General features: G+C 45.8%; 1 protein-coding gene across 1 annotated transcript in view; it reads left to right on the top strand.

Annotated features, from left to right (window-relative positions):
* The window catches only part of COL27A1 (collagen type XXVII alpha 1 chain), a 253,068-nt gene that overhangs the window by 115,261 nt on the left and 119,841 nt on the right, over positions 1-17,966 (top strand). Inside the window, exons 14-19 of the mRNA XM_081846708.1 lie at positions 1,521-1,565; positions 5,842-5,895; positions 7,265-7,309; positions 12,195-12,248; positions 13,769-13,822; positions 14,284-14,337. Of these exons, the coding sequence (XP_081702834.1) occupies positions 1,521-1,565; positions 5,842-5,895; positions 7,265-7,309; positions 12,195-12,248; positions 13,769-13,822; positions 14,284-14,337 (306 nt within the window). The remainder of the gene's footprint in view (positions 1-1,520; positions 1,566-5,841; positions 5,896-7,264; positions 7,310-12,194; positions 12,249-13,768; positions 13,823-14,283; positions 14,338-17,966) is intronic.

Here is a 17,966-nt window from a genome sequence, read left to right as displayed (position 1 = left end):
CGCCCGTCATGAGCCGCTGAGAGGCCGCCAAGCCTCCAGGCTGCTCCCATTCAGCCTTAGGCGCGCGCCCACCTCGGGAAAAGCGGTGCTGGGAGGCGGAGAGAGAGAGAGAGAGGACGCCGCTGGCCGCGTCCCACCCTCAGTCAGTCGGCTCGGAGCTACTGAGGAGAGGGAGGTGGGGACGACGGCGCGTCTGTTCCGCTCGGGGCCAGCGCGCCCCCGCCCCCCTCTCCAGAATCCCCAACTAAATACGATGCGCTAAGGGAGAGGGGAGAACCCACCCACAAAGAGGACGCCTTTCTGCAGGGCGCCTAAGGCCTCTCGCTGCCCGACTCGCCCGCCTCCCTCCCACGGCACACCAGGCAATGTCTCGCGGCACACTAGTGTGCCGCGGAACACCGGTTGGGAAACACTGGTCTAATGTACAAAGGTAAAATTGACATCCATTGCTCTATGCAGGCTGATTCTAGACACATCAAAGAAGTGTTTCAGTGAAACACGTTGTAAATTTAAACAGGGAAATCCTGTAGGGAAAGACAGGACTCCACAGCACCATCTGGTGGCGCATTGTTATATTGCATATACAACACATATAAATCACCTTTTCTTTACCAATCTAGCTGAGTCCCCAGCTTTGCCATAAGCCAGTGGGACGCCCCAAGCCCCACCAGACTGCTTACTGTGCATTTCTGAGCACTGAGTGGGAAGAAAGATTGAATTCCTGAACCTCTTCCTTTTTTCTGTAGCTCAGTTAGTAGAGCCCATTATTTTCTTAATCTCAGGGTTGTGAGTTTGAGCCCCATGTTGGGGGAAAGATTTCTGCATTGTAAGGGGTTGGAATAGATGACCCTTGTGATCCCTTCTAACTCTAGGATTCTGAGATTCTATATGTATCTATCGCTGTTGCTCCAGCTAAGACACCTCTGTCTGGCGCTCCTGTTGCTATGCATTAGACTTCAAGCCCTTTTTTATTCAGCAGTTTGCCCCCTATCTGCCTTAGTTCATCCATCTGTAAAATGGGAGCAGTAGTGTCCAGTTCTTAGCCACAGGGCTTGTTTAGAGGTGAGCAAGGCAGAGGTTTGTGCTGGACTCTTGAGGGTTGTTTTTGCAGGTGGGAAAGAGAAAAGTGATGGTGGAAAATTCTCTTTCTTTCTTTCCTTGTCCAGCACCCTTCTCTTGCTCCGCCCCCCCCCCCCTTTCCAAAAGCACACAGTGAAATCCTTCTTCTCTCCTGTCCCATTTTTGGGGGAGGCGGGGGGGGGGGGAGCGAGAGAGGAAAGCCAGTCTTGAACAAGCAGCCTTGTGTCTTCCAAGGAGGTCTCTTTTATTTACAAGCTTGCTGAAGATGGAAGCTCTAGATTGCCCACCGAGGGCGGGGCACCCTTAACCCTTCCCCTGCCGCCCTCACCACACGGAGGCACTTCTTCTTCTATGTTTTATGTTGGGGTGTGTGGAGGGGAGAATCTCCACTTTTTGCTGACAAAAAGACTGTAACTGTGTTGCTCTTTGTTTCCTTTTAGGGAGACGTGGGAGTCCCGGGTCCCCCTGGAGTTCACGGACTCGTTGTAAGTACGGTAAAGACAGGAGAGCTTTTCATCTGGGGCTCTGGGACGCTGCTTCTTCTTTTTAACTCTTTCCAAGACACCACTAAGAGCCCCGTGGAAATGCACTGTGTTGATTTAATCTGCTGCCCTTGCAGGGCGAGGCCGGGGAGGTCCGTGCAAGCAGGGAGGGAAGTGTTAAAGCTGCAGTGTTGACACAATGGGCGAAAACAGCAGCGCTGAGTTACCTTTGCTGGGGTGAGAGAAGGAGGAGGCTACTTAGCAGGTGCTCCTGCATGCAGGAAGCCGCTGAGACTGCTGCAAACACACACACCGTGCATTTAAAGCTCACCAGCTCCACCACCCAAAGAATCCCGTGAGCTGTAGTTTCCCCTCTGAACTACAATTCCAAGCACTCCCAACAAAGTACAGTGCCCAGTATTCTTTAGTGATGGCAGAATGTGCTTTAAGTGTGTGTTGTGTGTGCAGCCTGTTAGAATCATAGAATCCTAGAGTTGGAAGAGACCACAAGGGCCATCGAGTCCAACCCCCTGCCAAGCAGGAAACACCATCAGAGCACTCCTGACATATGGTTGTCAAGCCTCTGCTTAAAGACCTCCAAAGAAGGAGACTCCACCACACTCTTTGGCAGCAAATTCCAGTGTCCTCGCAACAGGGCAGTTCATTGGAGGCTGGTTCATTAGGGCAGATAGGGGACTGCACTATCCATCTCAAACGGGTTGTCGGCTCTTGCTTTGCCTATGGCTGGTGTTTCCACTCTACCAGTCCCAGTGGGCACCAGTTAGCACTGGGCAGCAGTGGGGGGAGGGACCTGTGGTCCTCTTCCAGATGTTCTTGGACTACAGCTTCCATTAGCCCCAGCCAGCATTGCCCAATGAGTAGTGGGAGTTTGTAATTCAGCAACATCTCTGTACGTGAGACAGGTTCCCCATCAATGCAATACAGCCAGCTCTTCAAAGTCTTAAATCCTCCTTGGGGTGGTCAGTATCTGCCTGGGTTGTAGTGCACTGGACTGCAGGTTGTAGGATCGGTGGGAAGTCTCACATGGCTGGTTTTTCCTCCATTTACAACAAATCCCACCATTCAGAAAACTAGCTTGTCAACCTAGCTTTCTCTCTTATGTGGTGGTTTTCCACATGAAGGGATTAAAAATATATATGGGGGAGGACTGTATGAAAGATCATTCTGACATATAATTCCCTTGTTGGCTTAAAAGACAACACTCCAGGCACAAGTATACCATTGTGCACTCTTGGAGGGGGATGAGAAAAGGTACGACCCACCATTCACTGATCCTCTAACTGAAGATGCTGAGACCAATGAAAGGTAGCTGGTCTAAAAGTTCAGGAAAAGCTTGTAGTGTAGTGGTAGAGCTCCTGCTTTGCATGCAGAAGGTCCCAAGTTTGATCCCTGGCATTCTCAGTTAAAAAGACCAGGTAGCGTGTTAATGAGAAAGCTGTTGGCAGTCAGAGTAGAGAAGCTTGAGTTAAGTGGACAAAAAGCCCAACCTTGTTTAAGGCATTTTTCCTCTCAAAAATAGCAACCCACCTTTTGCTGAGACCTTGGAGAGCTGTTTCTGGTCTGTGTAGACAACACAGGGCTGGATGTGGCAAAGGTCGGACAGTATATGGTAGCATCACATGTTTAGGCTATAAGGACTGGGGATCACGCGTGAGAGCATGCTGTTGTGTCCTTGTTGTATTTGTGAGCCTTCCATAAGTATGCAGCTTGCCGCATGCGTTTGCAAGATTTATCAATAAATGTAGTGAAGTTTATTGTCCCCCAGCAATCCGCGTCTCTCTCTGGAGAGGATACTTTATGTTTAATTAAGTCAAATGAAGGTGTCACTGTGTTGTCATCAGTTATAACACACTTTCTCTGGAAGTCTCCTATTACTGAATGCTGATCTTGTGTTATATGTTCTACTGTTGTTAAAACAACTATGTTTTGGAGCCCAAAAACATCTGGAGGGCACCATGTTGGGTACTGGATTAGAGTGTGTCCCACATTGGGGAGCCAGGGCATGGCAAAAAGGTGCCTGCAGAGTAATAATTCAACCTTGCGAGTATTTTTATTTTTATGCTGCCAGTCTACAACCTTCCCTCACAGCCCAACCCTCCTGCCCACAATGTGGTAGTCATTTTTGGCTCATAGATGGCCTGAATGAGTTGTCAGGGGAAGCAGCTCTTGCACTTTATAAATGGTACATTTTCCTGGCTGAGAACTGAAACTACCCTAAGGTGTCTAAAATCTGGTGATTTGGTGGCGTGCCGCTCCTGCAGCTGTCATGATTAGCGGCCATTGACAAGGGTTATCCTCTTCTGCAAATTTGTCTGAGTCCAGGGATGGGGAACCTGTGACCCTCCAGATGTTGCTCACTGAGGATGATGTGAGTCAGAATCTGACAACATCTGGAAAGCCACAGGTTGCCCATCCCTGCAGCAGAGCTGTCCAAAGCTGTGGCCATTGCCTAACCTCATTCCACAGAAAAATTCCACGCTGCTCGAGGAACTTCCTTCTTTCGTCTGTCTCATTTCTCCCATCAATCAGTTTAACCAGATTATCTCTTTTCTGCATCTTTCCCAGTTTGCAGTGCCTCCCCCTTTTAAGATAAGGCAGCACCCCCCCCAAAGTATACTGCATCAGGGAGTGTGGATATTCCCTTCTTAGCAGTTTACACACAATAGCCATGGGAAGGTCCCTCTTCTCCCATCAGCCCCAGTCAGCGTAGCCAATCGTCAGGGACCATTGGAGATGCCTTTGTTTTTATTACTAATTTTATTTTTACACTTATAAACCCCACTTATTTTCCGTCCAAGAACCTCAAGGTGGTTACGTGGTTCTCCTCCCCATTTTATCCTTACAACAATCCTGTGAAGTAGGTTAGACTGAGATAAGGTGACTGGCCCAAGATCACCAGCCAGTGAGCTGCATAGCTGAGTGTGGATTTTGGACCTAGGTCTTCCATGTCTTAGTCCAGCACTCTGAGTGTTAACACTACACTAGAGACCTTTCTGGTGATGCTCAGCATAACACCCCTCGTGGTTGACTTTGCCCATTCCCTCCTCTTGTTTCTGGATGTCCTGAGGGCTTGGTACCCAGTTATCTCTTTTGCATGCTGGCATTGAGTGCTGTTCCTCCACGACGAGAGCAAGGTGTGAGCAGTAACCAGAGCTGGCCGCATCCGTCCAAGCTGAGTGATCCAGGCCTGCTTTATGAAGTGAGCCCTTTCTTGCAAGGACCCTCTATGAAGCTGCAGGGCATGAAAAAGCTATATGTTTTCAGGAAGCCGCAGCTGAAAGCTCACATGGTGCATTCGGCTGTGTGATCTCCCTGTACAGAAATATGCCTTTAGCAGAACCAGCAGCTCCTCTGTTTGATTATCCAGGGCAAAGAAGAACTCAAGGCACATAGCTAGCTTGCTCTGTTCTAAGGGTGTGTGTGGAAGCAAGAAGGAGATTGCTTTAACAGGGACCTTGAAACAATTGAACTCTGGTACCTTTCCTGGGTAATTCACACAATGCTGGGAGGACCCACAGCTCAGTGGCAGATCCAATGTTTTGCACACAGAACTTCCCCGGTTCAGTCCCTGTTGTGTCCAGGTATGCCTGGGAATGACCCCCAAAGCTGGAGAGCTGCTACCAGTTTGAGTAGATAATACTGAACTAGATGGGCCAGTGGTCTGACTCAGTATAAGCAGCCCTTTATTCAGAGCCATGAGGACTGTGGCTTTTCTTTGTTAAGTGAAGGGTTGTTCCTCAGTGATAGAACTTCTGCTTTTCATGCAGAATGTCCCAGATCCAGGTCTTAGCATCTCCAGGCAGGGCTAGGAATGTCCACTGTCTGAAGTCTGCTGTTTCAGGCAGGTTTCCTATTCCACCCTTCCTTATGACCTTGAGCTTTTTCCATATAGAATCATAAAATTGTAGAGTTGGAAGGGACCACAGGCGTCATCTCATCCAACCCCCTGAAAAGCAGGAATCTTTTTGCCCAGTGTGGGGCTCAAACACACAACCCCGAGATTGAGCTATCTATGGATAAATTTAGAAATACATTCTCAGCATACTCTAGTTTGGTGTTGTTTAAATTGCACCTTTTTTTTTTTTAAAAAAAAGTAAGTTTCTAGTCCTTGTGGCTTGACTGTTCCTCTTTGCAGTAAATGGCTTAGCAGCAAAAGTTAGACAGCCTTCAGAGGAGGCTGAAGGCTTTGTTGTTCTCCATTCCTAAACCTCACCTCACCTCTCTCTCTCTCTCTCTCTCTCTCTCTCTCTCTCACCAGGGCGATATGGGTGCAGTTGGACCTTTAGGTTTTCCAGGACCAAAAGGATTAAAGGTGACTGACTTCCAATAAGCAGAGGCCACAGCTCAGTGGTGCAGAGCACAAGGTCCCAGGTTTGATCCCCAGCATTGACGCTCAAAGACTGTATTGGGTTGCTGGGCTGGTAAAGACCCCACAGAGCCATAAGCAATCAGAGTGGACCAGCCTCTCCCAGTGGAGTGTCCTGCAGATGCTTTCAACTACAACTCCCATCAGCTATGCTTACTGGGGCTGATGGGAGTTGTACTCCAAAACACCTAGAGGGGACACCATATTAGCAAAGGCTTAAGCAGAAGATGCTAGATGAGATGGATCCTAGTTCAGTGTTAGAATACAGTGGTACCTCGGGTTACATAGGCTTCTGGTTACAAACGCTTCAGGTTACAGACTCTGCTAACCCAGAAATATTACCTTGGGTTAAGAACTTTGCTTCAGGATGAGAACAGAAATCATGCTCCGGCAGCGCAGCGGCCGCGGGAGGCCCCATTAGCTAAAGTGGTGCTTCAGGTTAAGAACAGACCTTCAGAACGAATTAAGTTCTTATCCCGAGGTACCACTGTACTAGCTTGCCATGCAGATGGCCCCTGGAATCTCCATTCCAAATGTGACCAGGTAGCAGGTGAGGGGGAAATCCTTGAAGAGCAGCTGTTGGTCAGAGTAGACAACAGGTGGGTAGACGGGCACAATGACCTGCCTGCCAAAAGTATAAGGCAGCTTCATGTGTTTTTCAAATCTGAGTTAGGCTCCCCTTTGTCACATTCTTCTTTCTTTAGGGTTCCCTTGAACCCAGCACCCACAATTTGTTCTGCATGCAGAAGTGTGTGTTATGATCTGTAAGATGGAGCACAACTCCAACCCTCGAATTAGAAGACCATGGAATATGTCCCCATCTCCTGAAGCCACAGGCAGGGAAGCATCATTAAAACAATCTTAAATGGCACAACACAAAAAAGGAGGGAAGAGGAAAATGAAAAAAATCAGACACCAGTAATGGAAGTTGTGTACTAGTTCTTATAATGACCAGCTGGAATGGAAACTGTCCAGGAAATGGACTGTAGCGAACTATGTTCTGCTTAGAGAAGACCCATTAAAACCAATGTATCTAAGTTGGCCACACCTGTACTTCACTTCACCTAGAGACTTCAATGTGTCTAATCTGAGTAGGACTAACATTGGCTGCAACCCTGTATTTTCGCTATGCTTCCCCCTTTATCTGAATTTCCTGAAGCAAATGTATTTCATGGATGGTTTGGTGAACGGGAATCCTCCTTATATTTCAGGAGAGCCCTGATTCAGCCTCCTCACACTCCATGGCTCTTAGATTTGGAACGAAGGGCAATGTTTCAGTTCACTTTGGTCTCACTTTCTCTTTTCTCTTTGTTAGGGGCTGATGGGAAATCCTGGAGAGAGTGGACTGAAAGGTGATAAGGTGATCTGAATATTCCCTTATTGCACTGTTATTTCTTTCTGCATGCAAGACCCTGTTTTCTTCACACTGTGTGATATATATTTCATTACTTGCAACTCCCTTAGTTTGCCAGTCTTTCTGATCTGTATATCTAAGTTTAGAACATACTGGAAAAACAAAGATTTAACGCCCTCAAGATTGGTCCCATCTTGTTTTGTGAAAGGTTCCCAGAATTAAACGGGATGGATCTGTAACAATGTCTTACAGTTTAATATGATCTAGGGCTGTTTGGTCATTTTTGGTGGCAAAAATCAGTTCAGTTGTCTGGGGAAGAAATATGGGGTTGTGTACAACATTAGCTCTACTTAGTGTATACTCAGAGTAGACCACTGAAATTAATTAATATGATTAATTGGGCCAATTGGTTTTAGTGGGTTTATTCTGCTTATAACTCAGGTAGATACAGCCTTTGGTGTTTTTATGCACAGCTAGATATTTGGTGATCAACCAATTTGTTCTCCATCAAGAGACTTTAGGTTTATGCATTTTGCTATAATTTTTCTCTGCAATTCTAATTTCACAGTGAAATATACATTGAAGAAGATCCAATGTTAGCCACATCCAGAACCATTGAAATTTAAGTCTGTTGATTTCAATGGATCAACTCTTAAGAATGACTTAGTAGGATCCCACCCATTATTTTTATGTTGTGGTCCATCTTGTAGAATATATATTTATTTTTCGAAACCTTTTTTTTGTTGGAGAGCATATTTTCTTTCTTTGTTCATGTGTATATACTTTCATCAAGTAGAAGTTCGTAAAGCAGTTTCCAAAAACCCAGCAACTAAAACTGAACGAAAACTAGATAATCAATAATTTATTTTATTTTAAATAAATAAATGAATAAATAATAACTTGTGAATGTTTGAAGTAAGAAAGAATAAAATGCAGTAAAATATCCAGTAACGTCAAAATGCTGTAAAACCTATGGGATTGGAAAGCATTAAAATTTAAATAACCCATATATCAGAGCAGCTAATCAGATAGACAAGCTCCTCTGTCTGGCCCTTTGAGTGCTCACTAGGCCACACTGCTCACCCAGCCTTGATCAACTGCAGAAGCCCTTGACTGCTTCTGCTTGACTGGAATGTACTCTTGAACTGCGATTGTGCTTCTTGCTTGCCTCTTTCTGGCTTTTGAAACCTCTGTGTTTCTGCATGACTGGAATGTAGCCAACTGTACAAATGTTGCTCTGTGTATTTTTTTTTTTTGCCACCTCTGGCATGCAGCCCTCAGAAGGTTGCTCATGAGGGAATCTGGCCCTTGGCTTGCAAAAGGGTCCCACACCCACCCCTGAAAGAAGCCCCCATGCCGCTGGGTTTTTCTGCTAGAGGGATCTGAATCATTCAGAACAGAGCTCCAACTTTACTCTGCTCCAGGTTGGGGGGGGGGGCGAGTATCCCATGTGCAAGAGAGGGTCTGAAGCGCAGGATGCTGGCTCAGCAGCAGCAACAGCATGGCACTCAAAATGTCCTCTGTACTGCCAGGAGCCAGCAACCTTTTCCGAATTATTAACTCAAATCAGATGAGATCAGCATCCCCGGACCTAACTTGTTCCATCTGCTGCTTCTTGCTGACTTGCAGAGTTCTGGGAGAAGGACTTACAGGTTTTGAGGGCATCCCACATCCTGCTTGGCAAAAGCTGATGTCTCTCTCCTTCCACCAGAGTGTTGTAGAATCGATGCAGCCCTTTGCTCCGGTGTGTCTGCATTGTGGCTCTGCTGGTGGAGGATCTTACACACATCTCCCAAGTTATTTTACTCCAGTTCATTTCCTTGTGCAGGAGATGTTCCCAAAAGACTGAACCCCATGGTTTGCAGCAGTGACCAGTCCAGATTTTTCTCTAGGGGCAGTCAGTCACTTGACGTACACATTTGTGTATGAAGTAGGGTAGACATATTGAAATTAATGTACCTAAGTGCATTATGTCCATGAATTTCAAGGGGTCTACTCCAAGTAGGAGTAAGATTGGGTTGTATCCCAATCAGAGTAGACCCACTGATTTTTTTTTTTTAATGACTAACTTTAATTCCATTCATTTCAGTGGCTCTACTCTTGAGTGTAACTTAGTTGGATACAACCCATAGTTTTAAGCGTTTGTAGAACTACTCATTTTTTGTAATAAATTAGTCTGCTTCCATCCCAGTAGCGTAGCTAGACAGGGACGGGGCGGGGGCATTTTTCTTTGTTATTGTGGTATGTATTTTGTGTTTTTATATTGTAAACTGCCTTGAAGAGCAGGGTAGAAATTTAATAAACAATAACAATAATATAAAGTCTGCACAGGAATAGAAGAGGATGGACTCAGTAGTCCCATCCTCAAGTAGTACTAGGAAGAATTGGACCCTCATGGGTCCCTCCCTCCCTCCCTCCCTCCCCTTCTTCAACACAGGTGACAAGCAACATCTTCCACACCACCTGGAGGTGGCACACCCAGCTCAGTCCTCCAGTGCCTTGTCTCTGCTTCCCATTGCAGCATCTGTTACCTGAGGCAATTGCCTCACTTTGACTCATAGTAGGGCTGGCCCTAAGGCCATTATTGGGTGCTGTGCTTATCCAGTTGTCCCCATGAATGTGTGAACATATCCTTTTAGCAGGCTTAGCTTTGGGAGGCCAGAGTTAACAGGTGAGAACTTTCACTGTGTGTTTTTGTTTAATAGGGCTTCATTGGCTATTTTACAAGGGTATTAAATTGTAGGCCATCTCACATGCCAGGGTTAGGATGGCCTAGAAATTCTAATAAAAATAAGAAGTTGTCAGCAGTGCAGCTATTTCCTTCAGTTGTTTATATTTTTGAGAGTAAATAATTTGCCGTGCATTGCCTAATTCTTTCCAAATGCCTGACAAAAAAGAAGAAGAAGCCTTGCTGCTTTTGGGGAAAATATACTGTATATGTAAGTTTACATGGAATAAGCACCTCCTGTGAGAATATTCTAAGAGTCTGCATCCACAGCAAAATGTGGACTGATAGGCTTAACTACTTGATGGTGCAGGCAGGGGTGGCCCTTTTCAAATTGTCCACCCCTCCCACCCCCACAAATAAGTCAGCTAAGATCAGGGAGAGAATTGTTGGTCCAATTGCTGCTTGCTATGCTTTCTACTTGAAAGGGAGAATTTTTGGTGTGTGTGTGTGTGTGTGTGTGTGTGTGTGTGTGTGTGTGAACATCCTATGTACAAACAGGTCTCACTATCCAAACATTCATACAAAAATTCACTTATCCGACCACAAGGAATTAGTACACAAACCTTGCTATACGCACTGCAGTTTCAGATATCCAAGCAACCAGACCTGCGTGTAAAAGTAAAGGTAAAGGGACCCCTGACCATTAGGTCCAGTCGCGGACGACTCTGGGGTTGGGGCGCTCATCTCGCTTTATTGGCCGAGGGAGCCAGCGTACAGCTTCCACATCATGTGGCCTGCATTAATAAGCCGCTTCTGGTGAACCAGAGCAGCGCACAGAAATGCTGTTTACCTTCCTGCCGGAGCAGTACCTATTTATCTACTTGCACTTTGTGCTTTCGAAATGCTAGGTGGGCAGGAGCTGGGAAAGAGCAACGGGAGCTCACCCCGTTGCAGGGATTCGAACCGCCGACCTTCTGATCGGCAAGTTCTAGGCTCTGTGGTTTAACCCACAGCGCCACCCGCGTCTCCCAGACCTGCATGTAGTATTGTACAAAAATAAGCAACCTTAAGCGAGCCTTACTTTTTGTGTTTTGCTAGTCCATGGGAGCCGTTTTGCCAGAAATCATGGTGGGTGGGTGGGTGGGAGGGAGAGAGAGCAGACAAGAGAGTGGTCTTTCCTTCCTTGTTTGTCTTTTGCAAGGTTTCAGGGGGTTTTTCCTCAGCCCTTTCCTCAGTTCGTGGTCAAAATTACATGGTCAGGAATGCATTATAAATTTTCTCATAGGAATCAATGGAAATTGTCTGCTTGTTATGCAAACGCTTGCCTAACAGACCATTTCCTGAGAATACATTGTGTTCAGATGGTGAGACCTGCGTGTACTAATGCCAAACTCATTCTCCTAGTGTGGATCCTTACGTAGCTGGAACATAATCTATCCTCACAATGGCCAGCCAGATGCCCCAGTGGGAAGCTTGCAAACTGAGCACAGCAGCCGTCTCCTGCAGTTGTTACCCCCAGCAATTACAAAGTCACTGCCTATGAGCCTGCAGTATAGGGTCGCCATATTTCAAGAAGCACAAAGTTGAGCTTTGGGGGGGGGGGCGATCAGCAGCAGCACACAGCAAGCTGTCTTCTGAAATCGCTGTCTAGAAGATAATGAAGTGACCACTGCATGGCACTTCCGCTATTGCCGGAGAACAGACTAAATCCCAGACATTTACTGTTCATTTGAAAATTCCCCCCAGGCACCAATTTAGCCCCCATCCCTGGACGTTACTGGAATTTTCTGGTTTATATGGCGACTCTACTGTAGTGCAGCCCTCATGACTAGTTGCAACAGAGAATCTCATCCTTCACAAGGTATAAGGAAGAATGAGGAGGATGTCGCCCACCAATTTGGTTTGAAAAAGGGGTTGGACCAATTCAGAAGGGGTTTAGACAACTTCTAAGCATTCTTTTGCACCATTAATTGATTGGTAATTTGTCAAGGAAGAACCTCGAGATGAGTTATGTCCTCCTGTCATTGGTGTGTGAAAACTCCAATTTTGCTCAGAAGTCCTGTTTTGCTCTGGGGTTTTTTGCCACCAATCCTGCCTTGAACAAGCCTGAAAAATGACATTTCTGCTGCTCCAGTAAAACCAAGTCCTTTTCCATTAACCTGGGCATGTGTTTTATCCCTGATATGATGTCTGTTGTAACTTTCTTTGGTGGTGTGTGTTCAGGGTGATCAGGGAGTGCCTGGTGTGCCAGGAGACGTTGGATTCCAAGGAGACAAGGTAACTGATTTTAAGTATAAATCTTGAGGCATTGTGCCTGATTCCCACCCACCACCTGCCCTTGGTGAGATTATTGCACTCCAAGCCCACTTTCCTTCAAATTAAAACTTCTTGGATTTTTTTATTGAATTACTAAAATTACCTTCTCTTCAAGTCAAAGCTGTTAGACTGCCATGACTCATCTGTGTGCATGCTATTTGTAAAACGGGTATTAATTATTATTTCTGAACTGCTTTGTTTATTGTTTGATGTGTTGTTGTGAGCCACTTATGACACAATTTTATGAAAAAGTAGCATGCATACAAATAAGCAGATTATCTTCATGATTAATAATAATTACATTAATGTTTCACCTTAATCAATGAGATCCTCTGATGGGACATTTATTTTGGGCAGGGGAGCTTTTAACATGGCAGGTCATGTCCTGTGGAACTCACTGCAAATACATATTTGGCAGGAATTACCCCTATTTTCTTTTAGATGTCTTTTAAAAATGGAATTGTTTAGACAGTCCTTTGGACCAAGGATTTTTTTACTAACCAATTTTTAGTGATTTGGTACTGATGCTTTTACTCACACTATTATTGCAGCATTGTGTTTTCACGTTGTTTACCACCTTGTTACATTTTCTATGAAAGTGTGTGCATATAATTTTTATGCCCCTTTTCATTCACTGACTACCGAAGTGGTTACCAATCAAAACTGCAGCAGTAAAAGATTACAATGAATTATTCAACGATCTAAAGAACTGGTAATAGTGGCTAGGGAATCTCATTAGCCTGGTCAGTATGTCTGGTGTGTCTGGAAAGCTATTTGGGGCCTAAGGCAGTTCCAGAAGAATCTGCAGCACTTGTCAGGTATTCAATTTGAACAGGCAAAGAGGGAATGTACAAGTCCCGCCCCCTTGATGACAACATTCATATGGGGCACCCTCCCCAGCCAATGCTTGAGCAGCATTGACCTCAAGCAGGGCCAACCCACCCAATGAGGCAAGGTCAGGTGACCACTTCGAGCAGCAGGTACTCGCTGCCACAGTGAGATCCTTGGAGGCTGATCTGCTGCTTCTTTGGGAGACCCCCCACCATGCTACCTCCATAGCAGCCTCTTGGAGAATAGGAGACACTGCTGATCTCCTCCCATCCCTAGAGAGGAAATGGCAAAGGCTACCCTCCGGGGTCTTTGGGGCTCCCCACCCACCCAGCATGATTCAGAGCAGGCCCTTTCCCTGTCTCTGTGACAGCCTCTGATTCCCACTTCAACCGTTGGGTAAGATTGATTTGATTCTCTCCCATGTTCTCGATGTAGATCTTCACTCACCCTTTCTTCCTTGGCTGGGGGTGCGGACACAATTTTGTGGTTCTCAGGTGCCAAAACATATTGCGTTGGCCCCAATTTGTAGTGAGTTGTCATGCTTAGGGCTAGAGTATACTGATTTTGCAGGACCACAACTCCCATCGTCCCTGACTGTTGCACATTCTTGCCTGGGACTGTCCTCTAGAAGCTTCTCTTCTGTTTTTCAGGGTAGCCAAGGTTCACCCGGGATGCCAGGTGCCCGAGGAAAGCCAGGACCAGCTGTAAGTAACTGCTCCTGTTTCCATGTTGACCCATAAAGGCTCCTGCCAGTAGTCTACTACTCAGAACCAGTGTAATGGCTAGAGCAACCTTGTCCCCAGTTGTTTCAGGATTACAGCTCCCATCATCCCTGATCATTGGTCATGGATGAGGGTGTTGGGGTTTGTAGTGCAACAACATCTAGGGACCCAAGATTGGGGAAGGCTGGATTACTGGGGAGAAGAAAGGTGGGATGTAAATGTAAGAAAAGAAAAGGTGATTGAATGTGTCCTCGTGAAAAAAGTATTTTCTTCGTAAGCCAGGTAGAAAGCAAACCTAGTCCTGACCTGCTAGTTTTCTAGGTGGAAGGGTATATTGGTTTTATTGTTTGATGTAGGAGCATTTCAATAGTTGAGCACCCAGGTTGACTGCCTCAATCTTAAAAAGCCCTCTCTTGAATCATTGTTCCCCTGGTTTTTTGCAGGGGAAGATCGGTGACAAAGGTGCACTTGGAATTCCAGGATCACCTGGCCCTGAGGTATGAGTTCAAGATTGCTTCTTCCTTTGGAGACCTATTACCATTTTTTTAGTTGGTTTCTTCTTAAACTGCATTCTATCCTAAGCTGGTCTTCTTTCCTTCCTTAAAATTCATCCACTACTCTGAATCCCACCCCCTTGCTTATTACATTTTTTAAAAAGGCAAGTAAAATGAATGTAAGAAGAGCCCTGCCAAGGGCCCATCCAGTCCAGCTTCCTGTTCTCAAAGCGGCCAACCAGTTGCCTGTGGGAATCCAAAATGGATCAACACAGCTGCCTGCAAGTTTGGACCCTTCCTGGGAGCAGGGAAGGCTATCTCAATGGGGCAAATGGGACTGTGCCCCATCAACCTCACCCCGCACTCAGCCAGCCCACACCTGCCTACTTCTTACATGCATCCAGTCTAGTATGGTGGAACTTCCTATCAGCTTCCTCCTTCATAGCCTCTGTGTTACCCTTGTATAACTTAGGTGGGAGGATGATGGTGACAAAACCAGAATTAGGCAGCCTCTGCCTGTCATTGGCTCTACTTGCTGTTGGTCTCCCTGCTTCCCATTCTACCAGTCCCAATAGGCACCAGCTCCCACAGCTTGGGGGGCGTGGCTTTTGGAGCTGTCACAGTGAGCTCCTGCCCCACTGTTTAGGGCTGAGTGGGCAAAATGGAGTCTGGTATCATCTTCAAAAGACCAGTAGATTTCTTGTGGCATAAGCTTTCGTAGGTCCAGGCCTGCTTTGCCCATTGATGTCTTTTTGTAATCGGCATAATGCTCATGCCCCGAGACTCCCTTTTGGGTTTGCTGTAACGGGACATAACTCAGGAGTCTGGTGGAGCACCCTCATCACTAAAGCAGCTGGGTGATATTTTTTGGTTATAGGGACTCATTTGGCTGAAATGAGAGGAAAATAAGGAAAATAAAGAAAGGAGTTCATCCAGGAAAGCTCCCCACCATATTGGTCAGTCCTCAGTTATTAATATGTTTGTATCAGGAATAGTCTTTGGCAGATACTAGAAATCCACCAGGGTTAAAATAAATAAAGGCTATTTAAGTAACGGGACACGGTCTTGGTGGCTGAACTAGCATCCTATAAACATGTCAGCGAGGAAAGGCAGAACATGGATAGGTTTAAAAGAGAAATGGTTTATATTATGAAATTTGATGCATCAAAACAGTTTGTGCCATAGTCAAAATATGAGTCTTAAAAGCTTGTGGTGAGGTTCTGGATTAGTTTCAATTAATTATATTTTTTGGAATGGCTGTTCTGTGAAGTTTACTACAGTTCCTCTTGTTCATGTATGTGACGAGGCAATGGTTGAGTAGTGTCCATCATTCTTTTATATAAGGAACAGGATGAAACACTAAATATTTAAAGAGCGCCACCTATCTTCCTGAAGAAGGCTAATTTAAGCCCAGGTCCTTTGGTTTTTTTTGCAATGTGGTTGCTGGTGCAAAGTTGCTCCCCCTCCCTTGGCTACCACTTGCACTGCTCCAGTAATATACAGTGGTACCTCAGGTTAAGAACTTAATTCGTTCTGGAGGTCCGTTCTTAATGTGAAACTGTTCTTAACCTGAGGCACCACTTTAGCTAATGGGGCCTCCCGCTGCCACCGCACAATTTCTGTTCTCATCCTGAAGCAAAGTTCTTAACCCGAAGTACTATTTCTGGGTTAGCGGAGTCTGTAACCTGAAGCATCTGTAAACCGACATACCACTGTACAACTGTCACAGTCAGTGAGGGAGGCTGTAGTTCAGTGATAGAGCATCCACTTCGCAGGCAGACATTCACAGCTTTGATCCGCAGCATCTCTAGCTAGCACTAGGATTAAATTGTGCTGCCAGTCTGTGTAGAAACTGCTGAGCTGGAGGAACTCAGTATAAGGCAGAGTCCTATTGGTAGTATGGATATTTCCCATGTCACAGTTCTGGTGGGAGTGGGGCTGTGGGGTAGGAAGAGCTGATGGGATCTTAGCCACCTTTGTGTCCATAGAATATTTTATGTTACTGGTGCAATGAGGGAGACATTTCCTATGGTAAGTCTCACCCAAAAAATGATACATGGAATGAGGTGCAGCATCTGATCCTATGCATATTCATTTTTGTAGTGAGGAACTTGTAGCCTTCTAGATATTACTGAACTCCTGACTCACATCAGCCCTGACCATTGGCTGGGCTCCAGCAGCCCCTGGAGGGCCTCAGGTTCCCTGCCCTATATTCCTATATTGTAGGTCACTTTGAGTTTTCTTTACATAAAAAGACCGAATAGGTAATAATAATATATAACAACAACAATGTCCATGCTTTAAAGCAAACTCCACTGGGTTCAGTGTGTGCATGGGGTTTGAATTGCACCATTTAATCATCCCTGTTAAAGATGAACTTGGGGCTTCCAATTGAAGGATATTTATTCATTTCATATATTTATATATTGCTTACTACTAAACAGTCCCTAATCAGTTTACAAATGAACAAAAGAATAAATCAGGCAATGAAACTGAAAAACCACAAGGCAATACGAAACAATAAAATTAAAAAGGCAGAATTGTAGTAACACAGCATTTGCACACACAGTGTTTAAAATTCCACTATTAGCAACATGAAGCAATTGATTTCTAATTCTGCAGTTGGGATAGACAGGGCATGCTAGGTATGGGGAATCTGTGGCTCCCCAGATGTTTCTGGACTACAGCTCACATCCTCCATGACCACTATACTTGCTGGCTGAGGCTGCTGGGAATTAGAGTCCAACGACATCTGGCAGGCCAAAGGTTGATGAGCAATAGGTTCAGGAAGGACAAAAGGAAGTACATTTTCATACAGGCTTGTATTAATGTACTGAATTCATTACCATGAGTCAGCACCAGCTCCAGGTTTTGCAGGCCCCCAGACAAGATGCCCTCAGAGGGATGCCTTCACTGAGTGGGTCTCCTCTTCCTCCTCACCAAGGTCACTGCTACTCATTCAATTGCCTGTTCCCTGTGAGCCCAAGCCATATCATTGCCCAAAACAGGAGTGAGGATCCTGTGGCCCCCTAGATGTTCATAGAATTGTAAAGTTGGGACCATGAGGGTCATCTACTCCAGCTTCCTGCCAAACTGGGATTTGAACCCATGACCTTGAGATTAAGAGTCTCATGTTCTACCAACTGAGCTATCTTGAATGTTGTTGGACTCCAACTCCCATCGGCCCCAGGCAGCATGAACATTGGTCAGGGATGATGGGAGTTGTAGTCTGACAACATTTGGAAGGCCAGAGGTTCTCCATCCCTGACCAATAAGGAGTAGACTTGCTGTTGTCACTCTGCATATGCTTTCAGAGGACAGGTCAACAGGCAGCGATACCAAGCAGAAACAGTGTCAGAGGGCTGGACTGATGCCAGCCCCAGCACAAGATGTGGTGATGGCCACTGGCTTAGATTGAGGTTCAGGGCTATCAATGGCTTGTAGCCATGATGGCTGTGCTCTCTGTTCACTGTTGGAGGCAGTATGCCTCTTAGTGGAAGTTAGTTCATAAGGCCAAATGAGGCAGTGCCCCCAGCCAAGGGGTGGCCAAGGCTGCCAGTCTCCTCCTCCTCCTCCACCTTAGTCTCAATGTTCCCTTTGTAGGACTCAACAGGGAGTAGGATGGGGACAAA

The sequence above is a fragment of the Podarcis erhardii genome, assembly GCF_964252035.2.
Source record: "Podarcis erhardii genome assembly, chromosome: Z".
NCBI lineage: Eukaryota > Metazoa > Chordata > Lepidosauria > Squamata > Lacertidae > Podarcis > Podarcis erhardii.
The sequence above is the reverse complement of the archived record's forward strand: the minus strand, read 5'-3'. Positions and strand labels throughout refer to the sequence as shown.